The sequence below is a fragment of the Barbatula barbatula genome, assembly GCF_947034865.1.
Source record: "Barbatula barbatula genome assembly, chromosome: 12".
NCBI classification, from domain to species: Eukaryota; Metazoa; Chordata; class Actinopteri; order Cypriniformes; family Nemacheilidae; genus Barbatula; species Barbatula barbatula.
Genome location: NC_136775.1, coordinates 4,347,554 through 4,367,356, shown reverse-complemented (window position 1 = coordinate 4,367,356; position 19,803 = coordinate 4,347,554). Strand labels below are relative to the sequence as shown.

Genomic DNA, 19,803 nt, shown 5'->3' with positions numbered 1-19,803 from the left:
TAGACGACAAAAAGCCAGTTCCAAAATATTACAACAACCCTTTTTAATAACAGATTTGCTATTTAATGTATTGCGGCAGTTAAACATAGCCGTTCACTTTTAAAATCTAAAATTATTATTTTCCAAGAAACAGCCGTGAAAAAATTAAGAGACCATTTTTTTGTTTTTGCGAATTTACAGGTATGTGTTTTGGTAAAATTATTATTTTCATTCTGTGAACTACAAACAATATTTTCCTAAAATGTCTAATTTTCTGTTTCTAATGAAAACTGGAGATAACACTCAAAATACTTAAACCAAAAGCAAAGATGCTCTGTATTTTTTCGCACCTCAAATACTGCAAGGAAAACTAGTTCATATTCACTTTTAAGCAATACAACAATAATATTTGTTTTAATAATATAATATTTATCTATTTAGGAAAAATTCAATCACAATTTGTATGCGCCTTATGCTGTCAGTCCTTCAAATTGCTGTTGGGTGACTTTGTCACTTCTAAGGTTGTTTAGAAAGTTATCGCATATGACATTTTTCTTCAATATTATGCAAATCTAACTTGACAATAAGTTATTATAATTTTTTAAATACTTAGTTGGGATTTTTGATTGAAACTGGCGTAAACAGTCTATTAATTGACACAACTTTATGTACGAGTCATTGGCTAAACTGCTATTCAGCCTACATTGGTCAACTGTTCTGGACACCATTCAGAACAACGTGTGATAACGTCCCACAGCGACACTGTACTAAAAGGACAGCCTGTCTGAAGGCTTCAGCCAAAGAATGGACGTTGATGCAAAACATTTGTCCTTATTTGCCAGATAAGCCCTTATTTGGCTTATCTGGAAACATGGATGGAAAATGCCTTTGATTTATACCCCCCTTGCAAACAGATCCTTTTTAGATTAGTTCACGGGTTGAGTCTCTTATCAGTAGTTTTAATGAAGTTGAGGCTTCAACTTCATTAAATCCAATGTTTACAATCAGACACTAGTCGCCAACCGGGTCCAGTAGGGTGTGTCGGAGAGGAAGCCCACCTTGCTAAAGTCCACAGTGCTGTTTTCTCTGCTGCCGCCCGCACCATTCATACGGTGCTCACTGGGTTTGCTGTTTTCCAGGTTCCCCGGGGCCGACTGGGGGGAGGCGAGGAGGCCTGGTGGGATGAGAAAACAGGAAAGGGGTGAAGACTTAGATATACTGCTAGACTGTGACTCAATACTTTATTATGCAGTAACAGTTAGGTACACACTCATTGTGTGGTCTGATCTGGACATGCAGATGGTCACATGCTTGCCGATGCAATGCCGTACTGGCCAATGTTTAAACATTTATGAAGTGGTCCAAGCAACTTTCCTATCCATTAGAGAGCAAAGACATTTTTAATAAGACAAACTATTTACTGAAACATCAAACTGTTTCTAGCGCATATATGAGAGTTTGAGCTTTAAAGAGTGCAGCAAGCAAAACCTATCCATCCAATAAACATAAAGAGACCCTGTAAACCTGTAATAGAGGCTGGACTTGACAGTTCATGGAAACGAGCTCGGCTGCTATCTGAGCCTGCCCCTTGACGTCACGCAAGCTTAAAAATAAAGAGGGGTGAAAAGACCCTCCTTCTATGGTCGTCCATGTTAACACATGGAAGAGAAAAATATGTCATCGTAACTCTATGATGTCACTTCCTCCTGGCCAGGGCCCAGTCAGACACTTAGAAGTGTGTTTGGGCCAAAAACGTCTCCAGCTGCAGATGGAGGCCAGTGGGAGAAACAGAGTCTTTGAGTCGTACTGCAAACAAACACCTGCCAACCGGATTGAAGCATGTGCGCTGCACAAGCTGCCAGTAATGTAAAGCATGAGCAAATATGACATCACCCAACTCTCATTGCAACAGGCTCGATTTACACTATTGGAACAACGTATTCCAGGACACAGCTGACCTAAACTGTCCCAAGCAGGTTTATGCTCTCACATGACGATTTATTAGCACCCATGAGGTCCTTTATACAGTAGTATGCTTCATTTGAGCTGATTACTTTTACAGATTTGTTCCTATTTTCTTCTGCACGTGTGACCCAATAGCTACAGTGGAAACCTTAAACAGCTTTAAGACTTAAACTAGTTCACTACAAAAAATACATTTGCCATCATTTATTCATTCAAAACCTGCATATGAACAGTAAAAAATATATTTTGAGAAAGGTCTCAGTGGTTTTAGTATCGGTACAATGGAAGTCAATGGGGGCCAATGTTGTTTGGTTACCAACATTCTTCAAAGTATCTTCATTTGTGTTCTGCGGATAAAAGAAAATCATACATGTCTGGATGAATTAAGGATGAGTAAATGATAAACTACCTATTAATTCAATCATAAGAATGAGAACAAAACCCATGACCTTGTCTGTTAGATTTACCTATTAAGCTACAGGAACTGATCCACAAAAACTAACAACCAGAAAATGTTCAAACAATATCTAAATACATGGTCGTATTCAACGTCAAATACATGGAAAGCAAGGACGGCACCAACTAGAAAGATTTAACAAGCTATTCAACGTCTGTGATTCATTGCTCATAGTGAAACTTAAAAAGTGGCCACATGTTGCAATGAGAAAGTTTGAGAGAGAGAGAGAGAGAGAGAGAGAGAGAGAGAGAGAATCACAAAAGAGTGAAAGAGAGAGTGATGTGGAGAGAACGTGACAGACAGTGTTGGGTAAATCGCGTCATAAGTAGCATTAGTGTTACAGAAGGAGATTATAAAACGAACAAATTACTTTCTAGTAAGTTTTTATAATAAGCTGGATTTTCTTTAGCATTTTAACAATCTTTTGACATTTGATATAATAAAACAATGTGTGTATAAAAACATTTTCTTTAAGTGCTCCCTTAAACCGGTTGTAGATCTATGGAGTGAAAAGCTGAGCAGATGTGATCATGCAGGTGGCACATCGTCATGCTGATGGGCTTATGGGATATTTGCCTGACTGAGGTGGAGGCAGGAGCTGTGCCAGTCTGGCCGGCTTGGGCACCACCTGTTCCTCCTGACTGGCAGGCAACCACAGTTCCTCCTCGTCGGGCGGGAACACCACGACCTCCGGAATGTCGCCTCTCTCTCCTGGAAAGCGGGGAGGAGATGGAGCTCGGCTAGTGGTGGGGGGTGTGTTGTGTGGGGTAGCGTTAGGCGAGGCAGAAGGGCTGGATTTGGCACTGGGCAGGAGGTGGTTAAGGATGACAGAGGACCGGGAACCGCGGGAGTCTCTGGAGGGTCGGCGCGAGTTGAGGGGAGTGGAAATGGAGGAGTTGTGTCGGAGGAGAGACAGACGGGAGGCAGAGAGACCCTCACCTGATGGGACCGGTGCGGAGTGATGAAGAGTGTGAAGAGAGGAAAAGAAAGTAAACAGGCTGCGGATGGAATAAATTAACATCTATGAATTAAATGAGAGAAGGTGGAAAATGCTGGAATGATGTGAGGAGGCAAAGAGCGTTCAGTGCAGTAAGACACAGGTTATTATAGATCACAGGTTAATAAAAAAAGGAACTGAATGGTTTATTAATATTTAGATTTTTGTTTATTTGCTGAACCCGGCTGCCTAACTGCTCAGTGACATGCAACAACAACGCTATCAATCAAACCTTTCTTAAAGGCATTCTGGTGAGACGAAAAACACAGCACGCAATGACGGCCCGAAACCGCAGCCAACGAAAAGCCACATGCACATGTCAAATATTGTTTTAGCCCTGATATTACGCCTTGTCATGTTGACTCCCTGCTGGATGCCTTTAACAATTGCTGGCCACAGAAGCAAGGAGTGCCATATTTTTCTTCATTCAATCTTTGTGGTGGGAACGGAGGGTTATAATTGAGTTAAGAGGATCAAATGTATGCCTTTTTGAGTAAATATCAACAAAAAAAACAGGGTCAAGCAGAGCAAAGCTCTCACCATTCCTCTCAAGCAAGTGCGGGTCTGAGTGTTTCTTGCCTATGTCGGCGAAGGAGCGTACGAGCGGGATGCGATTGCTCAATTTCTTCTCGTTTTGGTGGTGGTGCCGCTTCAGCATGGCTTCCCGCACGTTCTCCCTCAAACCCTCGTCCAGTTGCCCTGAAGCCACCATGTTGTCTAAAATCATATCTGAAAACGGCAGATTTATGAAGGTTATTGGTGGCTATATTTAAAAGCAAGCTAATATGAAAAAACGTCTATGAGAAAGCTGGGGAGGTGACCTGCTATCTCCTCGATGGAGTTGGCTCTCATGTCCAGCATGACTGTGCCATTGAGAATGCAGCTTCTTAACTCAAATAAACTGTGCAGGGAAAGCGTGGCGACGTAGGGTTTGCTCCAGCGTTCACCTCCATCCTCCACGTCCTCCTCGAACTTCAACCACCTGCACAAAATTGGATTTGAAGTTGAAACTTTTAGGCCCGGTTTCACAAGACTAGTTTATGAAAATCTTATTATTAAAAGACTTGAGAGGTTTAAGAGTGGGGTACTTTCAATTCACAGAACTGTTTCCTCACCTAGCAGTTTCTTTCCACTCGTACACATGTCCTTCACGGAAGGACAGCTCATCTAACTCGGTGAAGAGGTCATGAGGAATGTGCTCTTCATCATCGTCCTCAGTGCCCAGAATAAACTGGACCCTCTGTGAGGGCGTGTCTGTAACCATGAGAGAAAAACGCAGATGCACATTAACAGAACACCACTTTTTTTATTATACGTAACATTAAGGCATGTCACGATAGTCAATTTATCAACTTATCACGTGATATATAAACGTAACGTCTGCATTTTTTGGTGATGCAATAAATGTTATATTGTTTACATAAAATTTTTTATGACATTAACATTTTATCCGCTCGTGCTTTCTGTTAGCGCTAACCTATGTCTGTTTGTCAAATGCGGGGCTAGCGGATACACACAATCGTGCATGCCCAGTCGCACACACGGGGCGGACAGTGGCAGGTGAAAAGATTGGAGGAGTTATACGGTGTTATCCTGATGAATAGAGGCAGTTCGATGATGAAGTGTAATCGACTGGTGTCAAAGCCGCAATCCACCCACTCCGACATGAAAACAAAGGAGTGTGTAAACTAGACGCTCTCCTTTTTAAATACGGAGGTAATGAAAACAGCAACACATCTAAAGTTAACCTGAAAAATGATTTAAAACCAAAGCCGCATTTGGAGCTCGAGAAGGGTCGCAAGTGTAGCTATTTTAAACGGCCACATTATGACATACAATCGTGCTGCCCTCTTCAGAGTTCACATATCAAGGTGTCTGCTTGCCCTAAACATAAAGGCTTGTAACATAAACCAGCCAATCAAAAATAAGGACTGTAAGTGTACGTTTTAATTATTGTAAATATTTACACTCCAGTTATAATTCAATGTCCAAATATTCTACTGGAAGACCTTTGGTCTTTAAAAGGGTGTACTTGCATTATTATATTATCAATACTTAATCAGTGGCATCAAATATAAAAAAAGGCAATAATATCGACTATAGCAATTTTTTCTGATGCAATTTATCGCCAAAACAAAAAGTTGCTATCCCGACAGGCCTGGTCATATTTGTATGCATATTGTAGTCTTACCGTACGATGGAGATTCTCTGCCGTCTTCTCGTTCTGACCCTCTGTCCTTTCTTTTACGATGGTGCCGATGACTACGGTGACGGTGTCTACGTCTGCTTTCTCTTCCTAAAGGTACATGAACGCCAACGTAAACTGCCCTGTGACCTAAAAAGAGAACGACTTCACAGTGATTCACCTAGCCAGAACTGCAAATGTCATGTTGAGGTTCATCACAGGCAAGAAAACAGAGATCAAATACAAACAGTGTTCCAGACATTTCCTGACCCACATTTCAAGTTACAAATGCCACGATATATGTAGCCCTATCCAAAAACTCCATCCACTTCTAAGAACAAAACCTTATTTATGTGGGAAGAGACACAATGTCCAAAAATATCATGGTGATGGGGTCTTAGGCTTCTAACCAATTCTCTTCAGCAAACCAATTCAGTGAGAACCATCAATTTTAAAACACTTAAATGTCTCTGCTTTTAACAAAGACTCACAACAAACGTGCACCTTTTAATAAAAGTTCACAGGTACACGTCTTGCCCGCGCTTGAGCTTTTGTGTGAAAAGACTTCTTGGAAACAGAGCTTTCACCTGATGAATGCGTCATCTCAGTGATGTCAAAAAGGAAAGAAAACACCAAGCAATTTAAAGCTAACTTCACTTATCTGAACCTTGCGTGTAGCAAAGGAAGGGAGTGTTTGCAGCCTGAGTGCATGTGTGGTCTATGGAAACGCTTGCTGTGTCTACACCAGTTTCACACGCTTGCCTGCAAAGAGATTGGATAGGAGGCTAAAGACCCAAGTGCACACTTCGTTGGCCACAGCAGCACTAAAAGACGTGTTGCACATTTTTAGGACACTGCTATTGTGCCACCTAACCTGCAAAATGCTTCATACCTGCAGCACAACACGCTTCAACACCACAAAGCATGCATTTTATTCCACAACAAACATGTTGACTTTAAGAAAAGCACCACACTGAGGTCAAAGGTCTCAAGGGTGCATGAATAAGACCGTTTTAAATGCAATCCCAACCAAAGCCACTTTCAGATTGATGTGCTTTGTATGGATGCTCGGTTATGACAAAAATCATAATCGTGATTATTTTGGCCAATTTTGAGATCCCGATTATTTGACACGATTACTCATTAACCTTTAAAACAACATAGAAAATTTTAAACTTGGCTTTTAAACTCTGAATTTAACTGAAAAATAAATGAAAATGATAAAAGAAATAGCACTGGTGAACCACTGTAAAGAAAGGGTAAGCTGTGGATTTATATTACAAGAAAAGAGAGGATCCTTGCTAAATGGAATGCGGCACAATAATCGTTTAACTCAATAATCTTCTTTATTTCACTCGAAATACCGATCTACGATTAACTCATGGTACACGTTTGGCAGAACGGTGTGCGAGCGAAGACAGAATTGTGTCTGAGATCCAACTTAACCGACAGCATAATGAAATGGGACAACATGCGGTTATTATTACCATGATGTACGACACGCTTGCAAAAAGTTCCCGCTTACATGTGTGCCCTAAAACTGACGCAGGAAGAAAGACAAAGTGAAAGAGAGGAAAAATGTGCAGGATTGTGTTTTGCATAAAGAATTAGTTTATGGTTAATGCTAGAGGAACCGAAGGCATGTCCCTGGCAAGAGCGGTTTAATAAATTAAACCTTGAGCTGGAGTCTAATCCATCTTAATGCTATTAAAACAAGAGGCGGTCAGCTTAAAGGCCCGAACGCCCTAGCATGAAACGCTTTGACAGACTCCTTCTCATTACAATCATATCAGAATTACAGTTAACATCTAAGGCACATTGCCAAATGTTAAAACCAATCCTGAAAATCATTGTGATACTGAACAGTTAGCTTAGTCAAAATCTAATGATAGCCTTTTTAAAATCTTGGAATTGTGATTTGAGAACATTTGTGTATGTCTTTTCATAATAAACTACAAACGATAACGTTTGCCTCTCTATCGTCACCTCTGTTTGAAGCAAAAAAACATTGCAGGTTATTATGTACTTACGTACTAGTGAGCTTTGCATTGAATTAGTTGAATATAAATGTATGTATGCATTCTGACTTCTTTACACTTCTGTACTACATACACTCCCCCTTGTTCGGGTTTTTACAAAGTTTTCTATAATTCTGGATCCCTATGTGATATCCTAGTCCTATTGTGGGATATCCTATTCCTTTTATTGGCCAATTTCCCGGAAAAGCACTGCAAGGCAAAAGAAAGAGCCCGTCCACGAGCCAAACGACGAGTGAGACCCACTTACCATCAACATTATCTTTGCTGCCTCAAGATGGGCTCGCTGCAGCTCACTACTCTTGCGATTGTGAAGTTTATGTGTGTCTGTTTGTTCACAGCATTTCAGTGATGGGTGTTATATGAACTGTGGATATAACGCTGGATTTGGAGATCGTTTGAAATTTATAGATGGAATGGTCCCAGTGCTAAAAGATGTCGGACATGAACTACATGCAGTAAGTCAAACTAAGTCATACATCTGTGTTTTGTTGGCAAACAGCATGTATGACTAGTCCCACCTCTAGTAGCTCATACCTCTCTCTTTTTGATCAAACTAAATCATCTTCGAAGATACGACGTATGCAATACTACTGTATAGGCACTCACGATTAATATGAGATTGGCAGAAACTGCCTGTGAAACACAATCATTAACAGACCACTCCAAAAATATTTCAGTTTTCCTAAATTTACTATTTATAGACATATGTTTCAATAAAATGTACATTTTTGTTCCATTCCTTGAACTATTGACTATCTCCCAAATTCCAATAAAAATTCTTTTATTTGCAGAAAAATGAAACAAACAAACTGGTCAAAATAACAAAAACGATCTTGAATACTGCAAACAAAAAGAACGTTTAACTTTCATGGATATTTGCTTTTCTTTCAGTCTTTCCTATTGCTGACTTTATGTCATTCCTGATGTTTGCATCTATTGAAATTCAACAGACACTGTACTGGAATTTCCACAACACATGCGGAAATGCTTAATAAAAGGCAAAACTGGAATGCCCTCAATTTTTTTTCCATAACTGTATAACAGGCCAGCATTACATCAACCATTAGCCACCTTGTCTAAAACTCTCTATCCATCATAAAAAGGTCCACACTGTATTTTAAATCATCCAAAACTTTCAATTATTTCAAGGAAATAAGTCTCTTGCAAGTTTAAAACATTTCTTGGCTTAAGGGGTTTTTCACATACAGTCCTAAATTTTAGTAGGGATGCTCCGATCCGATATTCGTATCGGGTATCGGCGTCGATACGTAATAAAATTCTAGATCGGGTATCGGTGCAATTTGTCACCGATACCCGATCTGACATAAAATTTGGCTAGACGATGTAAAAGTTCATGGAGACACCGGCGCTTAAACGCTCTCGTGGGCGGCTGCGCATTGCGCAACGTGCGACATCATACGCTAGCAACGTGTGACATCATACGCTAGCAACGTGCGACATCATACGCTAGCAACGTGCTCTGTACGTAGTGCACGTGAACAAGTAAAAAAATATAGCAGCGAACAGCATGGAGCAAGACAAAATATCTGTCATTTGGAGTTATTTTACAACAGCTACGCCAATAAGTTCCACCGCTTTCATTGTTATGGATGGGCAACCGCTGTCCGTCGTTGCGAATAATGGCTTCAGACTCCTTATAAACCACCTGGAGCCGCAGTACGACACGCCGAAGCGTAAATATTTAACTCTACCTTGAACTGTACCGAAAAGTCAAAAAGCAAACACATATCCGAAAAACTTAAAGATGTCAATGCGGTGAGTTTTACAACAGATATCTGGAGCTGCGACGTGTCCCCCGTGTCGCTTTTAAGTTTAACCGCACACTGGTTGGATGCGAATTTTGATGCCACAAAATGCCACGTTAAATGCAACAAACATGTGCAGTTTTACTAAGCTAGGGAACCTAGTGTTTTATTCATCTGTTTCTGTGTTGGATGTTAAATTTATTTTCACTAAACTTTAGTTTAGTTAAGTGGACTTTGCTTTAGTGACTAAAGCATTAAAAAGATCTGATTCATGTTATTTTGAATATCTAAAGCAGTAAAGCTATTACTTTTTTGCTCAATTTCAGCAGCTTTTTTGCGAATTGATTTTTTAATTATTTTTGCACTTTCTTAAAAATTATTAAGAGATTTTGTTTCCATTTATTTATACCCGTTTATCAAGCTAGTGAAGCTGTTGTTATATTCAGCTGCTTAATTTGCACTTTAATTTTGAATGTCTTTTGTCCAAAGATAGTGAACACTTTTGTTTTATTTTTCATTTGTTTTGCACCGGTGCTGGTTTAATAAACTATTTACTAAATTTGTGAATCATTAGTTTATTTTGTTTTACAGGGTCAGGAAATTTATGTTAAGTCGAGCCTGATGTCTTGCACAGCAATGCACATAGTTTATTAAGTAATTGTGCACTTTAAAATTTTTACCTTAGTATCGGATCGGTACTCGGTATCGGCCGATACTGAATCTCAGGTATCGGAATCGGTATCGGAAGCAAAAAAGGTGGATCGGAGCATCCCTAAATTTTAGTATGCTTTTTTTCGTATTTGGCGCTCGTTTGTATGGTGTCTCTGAATTGTCAAATCGCCTCTCACAAAGCTTGCTACGGATGCGAAAAACGCACAAAATCCAACCCAGTCCGAAAAACTTTTTTATGACGAACGACAATATCGGAGGCAGTGTGTAAATGTGATTGACCGAACGTGTGGTCGTATTTATTTTTTAACGTGCAGACATTTCTGACTCAATGCGCAATGGCCTTTACTCTTCTGTAACTGAACAGCTAGTACCCCCCCAACAGACCCAAGAACCCCAGCACATTTCAGAAATCTGATATAAATCACCTGAGAACATGGGCCGCTGGGAGACGCCTGAGGCACTTTGAGGTGCATTGGAGGTTGGGAACCTCAGTGTGTAAGCAAGATAGTAAAATGAGGTTCTGGATGGTTTTAATCCGTATACTTTAAACACATAGCCCCCCAGACATCCACGTGCTTACAAACCAGATGGTCCACAAGAAGATACGGCAATGCACGAAAAAGTGCCATATGTTGAGAGTGTTGCATCACTTACTTTCAAGTTCTTCTTTTTCAAAGTTTGTGTTGATGGTGCAGCTGGTTTTCCCATGATCAACAACAGCTTCTTCATCATTGCCCTGAGTAGAAAGAGAGACACAGATAGATAAATTTATCTCATACCAGAACAAGCAAACAGTCCGACATGTGACCGTTCCGGTTTCTGCCGCTCTCATCTGGCTATAGTTTAGAATTGTGCAATAGTTTAGAGTTTATACCATAAGTGGTCTTAAGATTAGTCTTTTTGACAATACGCTATTGCGCTCCTTGGCACAGAGCTGCGGGAACTACAGCCAGGTTACAGAACAAAACAGACCTAAACACGTGGAAGGCACGGTCACCTCATCCAACAAGAACAGCGTAATTAAATATGAATATACGATGAACTTCAAGACCTTTAAGACTAAAGCGTATTAATGGGGTTTGCTTAAATACGACTCCTGCTCAAACGTAGGATTCTCTGTATTTGAGCAAATGCATTTGAAAACATGTCTTATCTGTATTTAAAGCAATTCTGTTTTGCATGAAAACCTCAGATGTTCAGGGGTTTAGATTCACTTTATTTTCCTTTTTACCGACTGCATATTTTTATATGGTTTGTACGAATTCATGCGAAATAGTCATCTTGTGAAGTTTTACAGTGAGATCATAATGTAATAATACGTCTCTCAAATAAGACTTGCTTTTAGAGCTTATTATCTTCTAATAGCTGGTGTCTTTGACATCTGCTTTGTGTAGAAAGGTGGGGGCTGAGGGAACATAAGGGCATGAGTCTTGATATAGCATTGAAAAACAATGATTATCTTCCAAAAGTGAGGGGGACGTGTATCCCCGTGACTGATAATGGCTGCTAGGCCCCTGCTGGTGAATAATATTGGTCTCCGTTCCACCATTGGGGTCTGGGACCCAGTGTACAGAGGATCTTTAATAAAGTATAATTTTGTCTTAGACGGGGCTTAGACTAAACTTCACCTACAAAGCCTTGCTTAAATGCATGTTGCACACGGGATCAGTATGTCACATTCTAGTCCATAATAAGTCCACCATGATATTTTCCAACCACTGCTTTTAAAGGTCTGGGTCATGTTTGGATACCATATAAATGTAGGACTATAATTGTTGCATGCTGGCCACTTGTCTACAAAAGACAATTGGGCCCGAATCAAGTGAACTTCATTCCACTTCTATCAGGACCAAACCACAATCCACGAGCAGGAAGATTACCGTGAAATGAGAAACATTTTCCATTTGCAGCCTAGAAGGAATCCAGAAGTACAACTGGGACAGAAAAGAACGCAATACACAACCTTATCCAGACTTTCTCAGCAGCTCCTCGTGCTATATGTTTGTGAGAACATTTTGGAGTTTGCTTTAGAAGGAGATGGTATATCAGAGATTATAGAGACATTTTTCCAGATGTTACACAGGGGTCTCTTAGGACTATGCCCCTAAGTCCCTCTGCTGCATATTTGTTTAAGTCCCCAAAACAATAAGACAATTCCCACAATTCCCTAGCATTGCTTCTGCAAGGCCCAAGTCTCCAGCTAGTGCACTTGGTGGTACATCTGTGAGAAAACAAAAGAACTGCTCCCTGTGACGACACTTAAAAACACAGCAATATTATCAAATAAAGAATCATTGCATCACGATTACCTACAAAGTTGGTTAATGTTCTTGCTCTGAATTAGATTTAAAGGGTCACTAGTTCACTGTTTGAATCAATGGTGAAACAAATTTCACAGCATTCATGCATTTAGTCCCCTGCATGATGATCACGGACCACTGCAACTTGTATGTCATATGTAGCAAACATCCATAAAAATACATTTAATATAACTCTACATGTCTTTGTCTGCCTCGCTATTAATTGTTTAAGCATCCCACAAAGTAGTCCTTTTCAAAAATATGTTGCTTACGTAGTTCTGCACGTCCGTAACAAACATTTATGACGTCTATTAGACGGCATCTCTTAGTCAAGGAGTAAGATGATGTAACTTTGGTGAACTTGTTCAACTCAACATTCACAGCTATTCTTTTCTTGAAACTATTTCAGACATTTCGTTTCCGAGTGCACCCAAAGTGCAGTGTAAAAATAAACAATGTCATATCCAACATTTGTGTAATAATCACAATATCCTGGAAAGATGTGAAAGTGATTTAGTTCCAGAGATGCCACATGTCTGTGAGGTTGTCTATGTCTATCAATAAGTTTTTAAAATGCCATACGCAATATGATAATGCTAAAGGTGACTCTGTAAAACCAATTTAAATAATTGGATATTTAGAAAATATTAATATATTTTGTCAACTGTAGATTTATAACAATAGCCATCATTGGTTACAGAGCATAACACAAAATTGACTACCTCTTGGTATCGTCTGGAGAATTTCCACCAGTCATCTCACCTATAATTCTGCGTAGCTCATCAAATATGATGAGCTACGCACCCATGAATTCATCCTTACATACAGCACTATTAAATACGATGAATACACTTTAGTGATAATAAGGTGTAAGTGACCAATCTACTCTGCAATACAAAATGTGCGTATGACCTCTTCCAACACTTTCACTTGCGACTCCAGTGTATAAAAAAAACCAAGGTGGCCCTGTCCTACCGCGGGCCTCTGTCCAAGCATTCCTGAGTGCCGAAGCATCGGATATCAGCCCAAAGGGCAATACTCAGCAAAGGGTACAATGTGGACATAGAATTTAAATCCATAACCACACGTGACAGGTGGGGGTCTCGGGTCTAGTGAGACATTCAGTCCCAATTCATGTGAAAACCACCAGATTTCACTCTCAAGCTAATTACATTTCACGCTAAACCCATGTCCTGTGCTCCTATGGCAATATTTTGAAACCGGATCCGGCAAGCAAACTCCGATACCAACCCAAAACCTATTTGATGAGCTACGCAGAATCTAAAATCTAAATCATGTTCATGATAAAAAAATAATCTGCTTCGGGTCAAACACACAATGATGTCCCCCGAAACATACCGAGAAAACCGTAGCTGCTCTGATGCTCCTCAGATTCATGATGTCTCCCCAGAAGTTCTGCATTGTTCACAGACCCTGGGGAAGGGACTGCCGAATGTCTTCACGGAGAAACCGAACACCGGTGAACACCACAAAAACAATACTGATGTAGTCACTCAAGGGCAGAGTTAGGAATCATTCAGCAATGCTTCTCATCCAAAGCGTCCCCTACAAGAGTTGCAGATGAAAAAACACAGATGTATCTGAAAGCTTAAAGCAAAAATTAAATTATAGTCTACAAAGCTATTGAGGCTCAACACACTTCCTCAAAACAGCGATTCTCATCTACCAAGACCAAATAGTGAAAGGTCTTCGTCACACGCGCACCTAACTGCTGCAAATCACTGGCAACACAACGCTATGATGTAAGCGAAAGTGAGAGAGACCTTCATGACGTTCAGATGGGGTCTTATTCCTGATTCCAAAGTTGTTATTTATATCCTGGAGCAGGATCAGTGTGTGTAAATGGGTGTGAGTTGTGTTGTTGTTGTGAACGTGTATGTGTTTTTCCACACATGAAAAGGTTGAGCTCGTGTGTTCAAATACGACCGGAGCTATACATGGAGTGCAAGCTGGGAATGAGGGGACTGCGCACCATTGCCCTGAGGTGTTAAAGGACATATAGGGCTGGAAGAATAATTTGATATATACTAATATATAATGTATGAAAACAGACTAGGCCCTATATCATAAAGTTACTGTAATACTGTTTTCAGAGATAGCACTAGTGTTTCCATAAGGATGGGATGAAGTGTGTTTGTTTAATGATGCAAGATAACAGTTTAGCCCTACAGCAGCCAGTGAGCTATGCATGGGGACATCTTTGACTAATTTAATTTGGTTGGACTCTGTCTAGTCGCATCCAACTAAACATTTGTAAAGCTTTTGTTTCAATAAATACAATACAGAAGTAGCATTTACTAGTGAGATAAGCACACAAAACATAAAACAGAGAAGTCCAATACAAGACATACTAAATAATACTAATACAGACTTTGCCCTGCAGTCTCAAATCATCTCTTATGCTGGTGTGTATGGCTCTCAACAAAATGGTCAAATCTGCAGAAAATGTTCTACAAAGGATGTCTGTAGGTTGTGTTTTAAAGGGGCGATGATTTTACCGGAGCTTTTGTTAGTCGTATTCACGCGAATATCCTTTAAGTGTCAGAACTGAAAACGCCCTTGTTACTGAAATGACAACTCTTATTGACACCAGGCCCAGCGAACGCACTGCCTCCACAAAAGAATATCAACGACTACTTTGCAAGCCCCGCTCACTGGTTCGCCAATCACAGTACTGAAGCAGCAATCTTATTTGAGTAAAACATATTTGTACTATGCGTCACTATTGCACTATATGTCCTGATAATGTGTAACCCAACGTTACATGTCTCACCAAATTCACAGATGGCTCCAACGAAGTTTACTATGAAAACTGCTATCCAATCAAAGCAGTGGGCGTTTACTTCCAAGTGTTCATTGCAGCAGGCCCATAAAACAGAGCGTTTTTTTGAGCTGACTTAAAACCCAGTTAGAAAATCGCCTATTACTAATTGATTTTGATGCTTTTAAATGTAAAAACCACACAAACTTCATACGTAGACCTCAGACAACAGTATAAAATAATAAAAACGGACAGTTCAGGACACCTTTAACCGTGATAATAGATGCATAGAATACCGTATTGGCATTATACAATGTTTAAAAAGAAGTTAAAGGTTTCAATTTTCAAAGGAAATAAACAAGAGGGACTGGAAAGACTTGTTGTGAATGAGCAGTAACAAAGCAAAAGTGTTGACTACTGTATTGGCTGCATGCAGACAGGTCAAAGCGTCTGATACTTGTGTTCAGAACTGCTGTAAACTAGCTGAGCTTATGCCTGTGCCCTCTGTGGCTTTATCAACAGCATTGTCTGCTGGTTCCCAGCACCCCTCAGAGCTGCTGATTCTCCAGACAGACAACAATGACAAACTTCCTGCTGTCTAATCTTTCATCTGAACAAGCGTAGTAGTGCTGTGATAGAACACGTTCAACGGACCATCACTGAAATCCTGACAAAGAAATGCATTATTAGATTAAAAGGAACAAATGGGCAATAGTACCGTAGAGTACAGTAAGCAACAGGTGGAATAAAAAAAACATTCACATTTATGGGGCATCCACTGCAGGAACTTCCGGTTAAAAATCCCCCCCCCAGAAAGTCCCTGCTAGTGAGGTAGTACTCCTCCAGATCTAATAAGTCAATTAGCAGACGTTTTATCCAAAGCGACTTACACATGAGGCAAACAATGGAAGCAATTGGACCAAAATGAGGACAACAAAAAGCATATAGGTCATATAGCCTACCACAGTGTACAAAGCAAGGGTTGTTGTTTTTTTAAGGAGAGAAAGAGTTGACAAGTGATAGAAGTCAGAACTAATCGGTCAGGTGCTGACGGAAGAGATGTTTTCAGCCGATTCTTCAAGAGGATCCAGGTGCGTGAAAAGGATTTTTCCCTTTTTGGGATGGCACTACAAGCGGTTGTTCGTTTGCAGAGCGTAGGGATCTGCTGGGTACATAAGTCTGTTTCAGTGTGTAAAGATCAGGGGTTGCTGAACAGTTTTGGTCCTGTAGGCCAAGAGCAGAGCTTTGAATTTGATGTAAGCGACTGTAGGGAGCCCATGTAACTTAATGAAGAGAGGAATGACTTTAGCGCTCTTCCGTTCATTGTCGTAGACTCTTGTCGTAGCTGTGCGCAGCTTGATCATCTGTAAAAGTTTGGTTATGCAGGCTGAAAGTCCAGCCAGTAGAGCATTGCAATAGTCCAGTCTGGACAGGACAAGAGCCTGGACTAGGACTTGCGTACCATGCTTGGACAGGAAAGGTCTAATTTTCCTAATGTTGTAGGGGATGAATCTACAGGACCGGTTGGTGCTGGAAACATGATCGGTGAAGTTAAGCTGATCATTGTTTATCACTCCCAGGTTTCTGGCCGTTCTGGAAGGTGTGATGGTCGATGACCCTAGTTGAACTGAGACGTTGTGATGAATCTTTGGGTCGGCCGGGATTAAAAGCTGTTCTGTTTTTGCAAGGCTCAGCTCAAAATCAGAAGAAGAATCAGAATCAGAAAGAGCTTTATTGCTTGCGCATACAAGGAATTTGTTTTCGTGACATAAGCTTCCAGTGCACAGAGACAACAACACACAGACAAAAAATAGGCAAATAAATAAGTGTATAAACAATTGTGCTAGAAATGATAATGGGATAGGATTGAGTAGAGGCAGGGATGAACTAGGATGAAGGGGTCACAAATACATATAAGGATATTGCAAATTTGTATTGCATAAGTGGGGAACGTTTAACTGTTCATGTGGTAGATTGCCTGGGGGAAGAAACAGTTCTTATGCCTTTAGTTTATGCCTTTAGCTGCAGGTGGTTGTCCATCATCCGAAAAGCGAAATGTCACTCACGCATACTGAGATGTGTAAAGTAACAGTCTGATCGTCAGGCTGAAAAGACAGGTGGAGATGTGTATCATCCGCATAGCAGCGATAGGAAAAGCCATGTTCCTGAATGACAGAACCTACGGATGTCATGTATACAGAAAAGAGCAATGGTTCAAGCACTGAGCCCTGACGCACACCTGTGTTGAGATGTTGGGACTCGGAGACCTCACTTCTACAGGATACGCTAAATGACCTACCTGAGATGCACCTAGAACCTTGAGGGTCGACAGGAGGATGTGGTGGTTAACAGTATCAAAGGCAGCAGATGGATCCAATAGGAAGAGTACAGACAATTTAGAGGCCGCTCTTGTCAGTCTCAGGGCTTCAATGACCGAGAGAGAAAAGCTTCAGCTTCAAAATAAAGCATAGATGGATTCTTTATGGTATTTGACCATCATAGTCACATAAATGTATAAAACACATTAAAAAACTAAAGGACAACAATGGCAAAATAATAGCTAAAAATGATAATCAATTTCGTGTTAAGAAATTTATTTTAATGAAACGTAATTGTCTGAAAAGGAAATGTTATGGTTTTTGAATGATTAGGTAACACATTTAAGTATCAACATGTCAGATATTGACTTTTTGCTTTAATACTTAACCAGTACTTTCTTTTGAAGAAAAACTGTTTACAGAATAAACCAATGTAGCAAAGGCCCTCTGCTTGCTGTTTGTATGAAAACATAAGCCCTTATGTCTCGCATCATAAACTATCAAGCTACATCAAAAGTAACCATATTCACAGACACCATGTTTTGTCATAACAAAAAAACCTCTCTCATATTAAATGAACAAGTACACACACTAAACTAGCTTTGAAAGTTTACAAAGACTTTAAATGTTAGTATCCATTGACAAGGCATGTACAGTATACAAAATATATTATTTGACGCTTCCTTTTAACATTTCAAGCATACAAATGTTCAGTTTTTGTTAAGCCATTAAAGCACACTCAGAGAGAGAGAGAGAGAGAGAGAGAGAGAGAGAGAGAGCGAGAGAGAGAGAGGGAGAGAGAGGGAGGGAGAGGGAGAGAGAGGGAGAGAGACCCTTATTTGGCACCTTGTTTACATTTTTACTCTTTTTGTTCTTACTGTGTCTTTTGTTATGTGTTAAATGTTTGGCAATATTGTAAGAACACGGAATTATGCAAATAAAGTACCTTGAAATTGAGAGAGAGCGAGAGAGAGAGAGAGACATTCACAGACTACAACACTCGTCCATCGCCGTTATTGTGACGCAACGAACACCGCGATACTTCCTGGCAGAAGCGTGCTCACCCCAAAACAATGAAAGTACATTTCCACGGCAATATAACCTCAAAACAAACATCTTTCGCGTCCTTTAGGAAAACCCCCTGGTCGTCAACGACCCCGAGTATGTGATGCTTAAACCCGGACAACCACCCGTTCCCCTCATCCTTTCTTTCTCTCACATTAACGGAAAAAGAATCCGTGCGCAACGACCAGCGCAGCGCTTCCGCCACGACTCAACTTTCCACCTAACACAAACAAGATTTAACTTTATTCTTACTGTAGTTAGGAGTGGTTTCATCTGTTCACCACTATCTTCCTCCATTTGTTCAAATTGTGAAGTTCTTCCGTCCCTCGCCGGAGACTGATTTGAATACGGTGTTTCGAAATGCCCCTTCAGTCCCCGTGAATGGTATTTTTACATATATGGGGCTTGACAAATCCCGCCTTTGCTTGATTGACAGGTGATTTCATCCGGTTGCTTTTCGGCGACCGGCGTTTTCCGACCAATCACATCGTGAGAACGCCGCTATTCATGAATATAAAAGAATAGGGGAGGAGTCGATTGGATATTGGTTGGCCTGCAGGATCTACAAGGGAACGAGACGCGCAATGAAGTTGAGGATCCAATTTTTTTAAGAATTATTGGTACAGTGCAATTTAGGTCAAAACAGTAGTTGTCAGCCTTTGCAAACCAGGTACCATAAACAAAGAATGAATACAAAGATTTTCTCTGCCACTCACGTTTATTGAAAACACTTACTAACATTATTACATAAAAAAGTTAATCCCGGACCACCGGCATAAAACCTCAAATTCGAAGTGTATTCCCTAGGCCTATTATACCACTCGATATTACATGTACTCTATATCATCATGATTAAATAAAAATGTGTTTAAATTGTAGATTGTATAGAATGTTACAAACTAAGGCATCTCCCTTTATATTGAATTATTTAAGCATTGGTTAGTTAAGAATGCATGACAAGTCTGATATAATGAGATTATGTGAAGACTACACAAAATGTGCTTCAATCTAGAGGCAAACCTGCACGATGCTTATTACTATTTCTACAAGTATGCCCCCTAGTGGTGTGTAATAGTTCTACAAGTACAATCATGTGACGAGCTGATAATGAAGAGAGAGGGGGTAGAAAGGTTCTTGTACTAGTTTTATATTACAATATAAATATCATGTAAATAAACGAAGCAAATAAACGAAGGAAATTATAGCTAACCATATTCCACATTGTCTTTTTGTCATGAAACAAAAACAGGAGATGCAAGAATATCAGGAACTAAGACA

General features: G+C 40.1%; 1 protein-coding gene across 2 annotated transcripts in view; it reads right to left on the bottom strand.

Moving 5' to 3' along the window:
* The window catches only part of slc4a7 (solute carrier family 4 member 7), a gene marked incomplete at its 5' end in the record, with an annotated part of 32,267 nt that extends 13,366 nt beyond the window's left edge, over nucleotides 1-18,901 (bottom strand). The window contains 7 exons of one of the 2 annotated variants that reach the window (XM_079470100.1): nucleotides 1,038-1,153; nucleotides 3,939-4,127; nucleotides 4,220-4,380; nucleotides 4,514-4,652; nucleotides 5,590-5,733; nucleotides 10,715-10,796; nucleotides 18,778-18,901. In XM_079470100.1, the coding sequence (XP_079326226.1) occupies nucleotides 1,038-1,153; nucleotides 3,939-4,127; nucleotides 4,220-4,380; nucleotides 4,514-4,652; nucleotides 5,590-5,733; nucleotides 10,715-10,796; nucleotides 18,778-18,822 (876 nt within the window). Of the gene's footprint in view, nucleotides 1-1,037; nucleotides 1,154-3,938; nucleotides 4,128-4,219; nucleotides 4,381-4,513; nucleotides 4,653-5,589; nucleotides 5,734-10,714; nucleotides 10,797-13,719; nucleotides 13,783-18,777 lie in introns of those variants that run through there. The other variant, XM_079470101.1, reaches the window with a different exon arrangement.
* Between the last annotated feature and the right edge of the window lie 902 nt (nucleotides 18,902-19,803).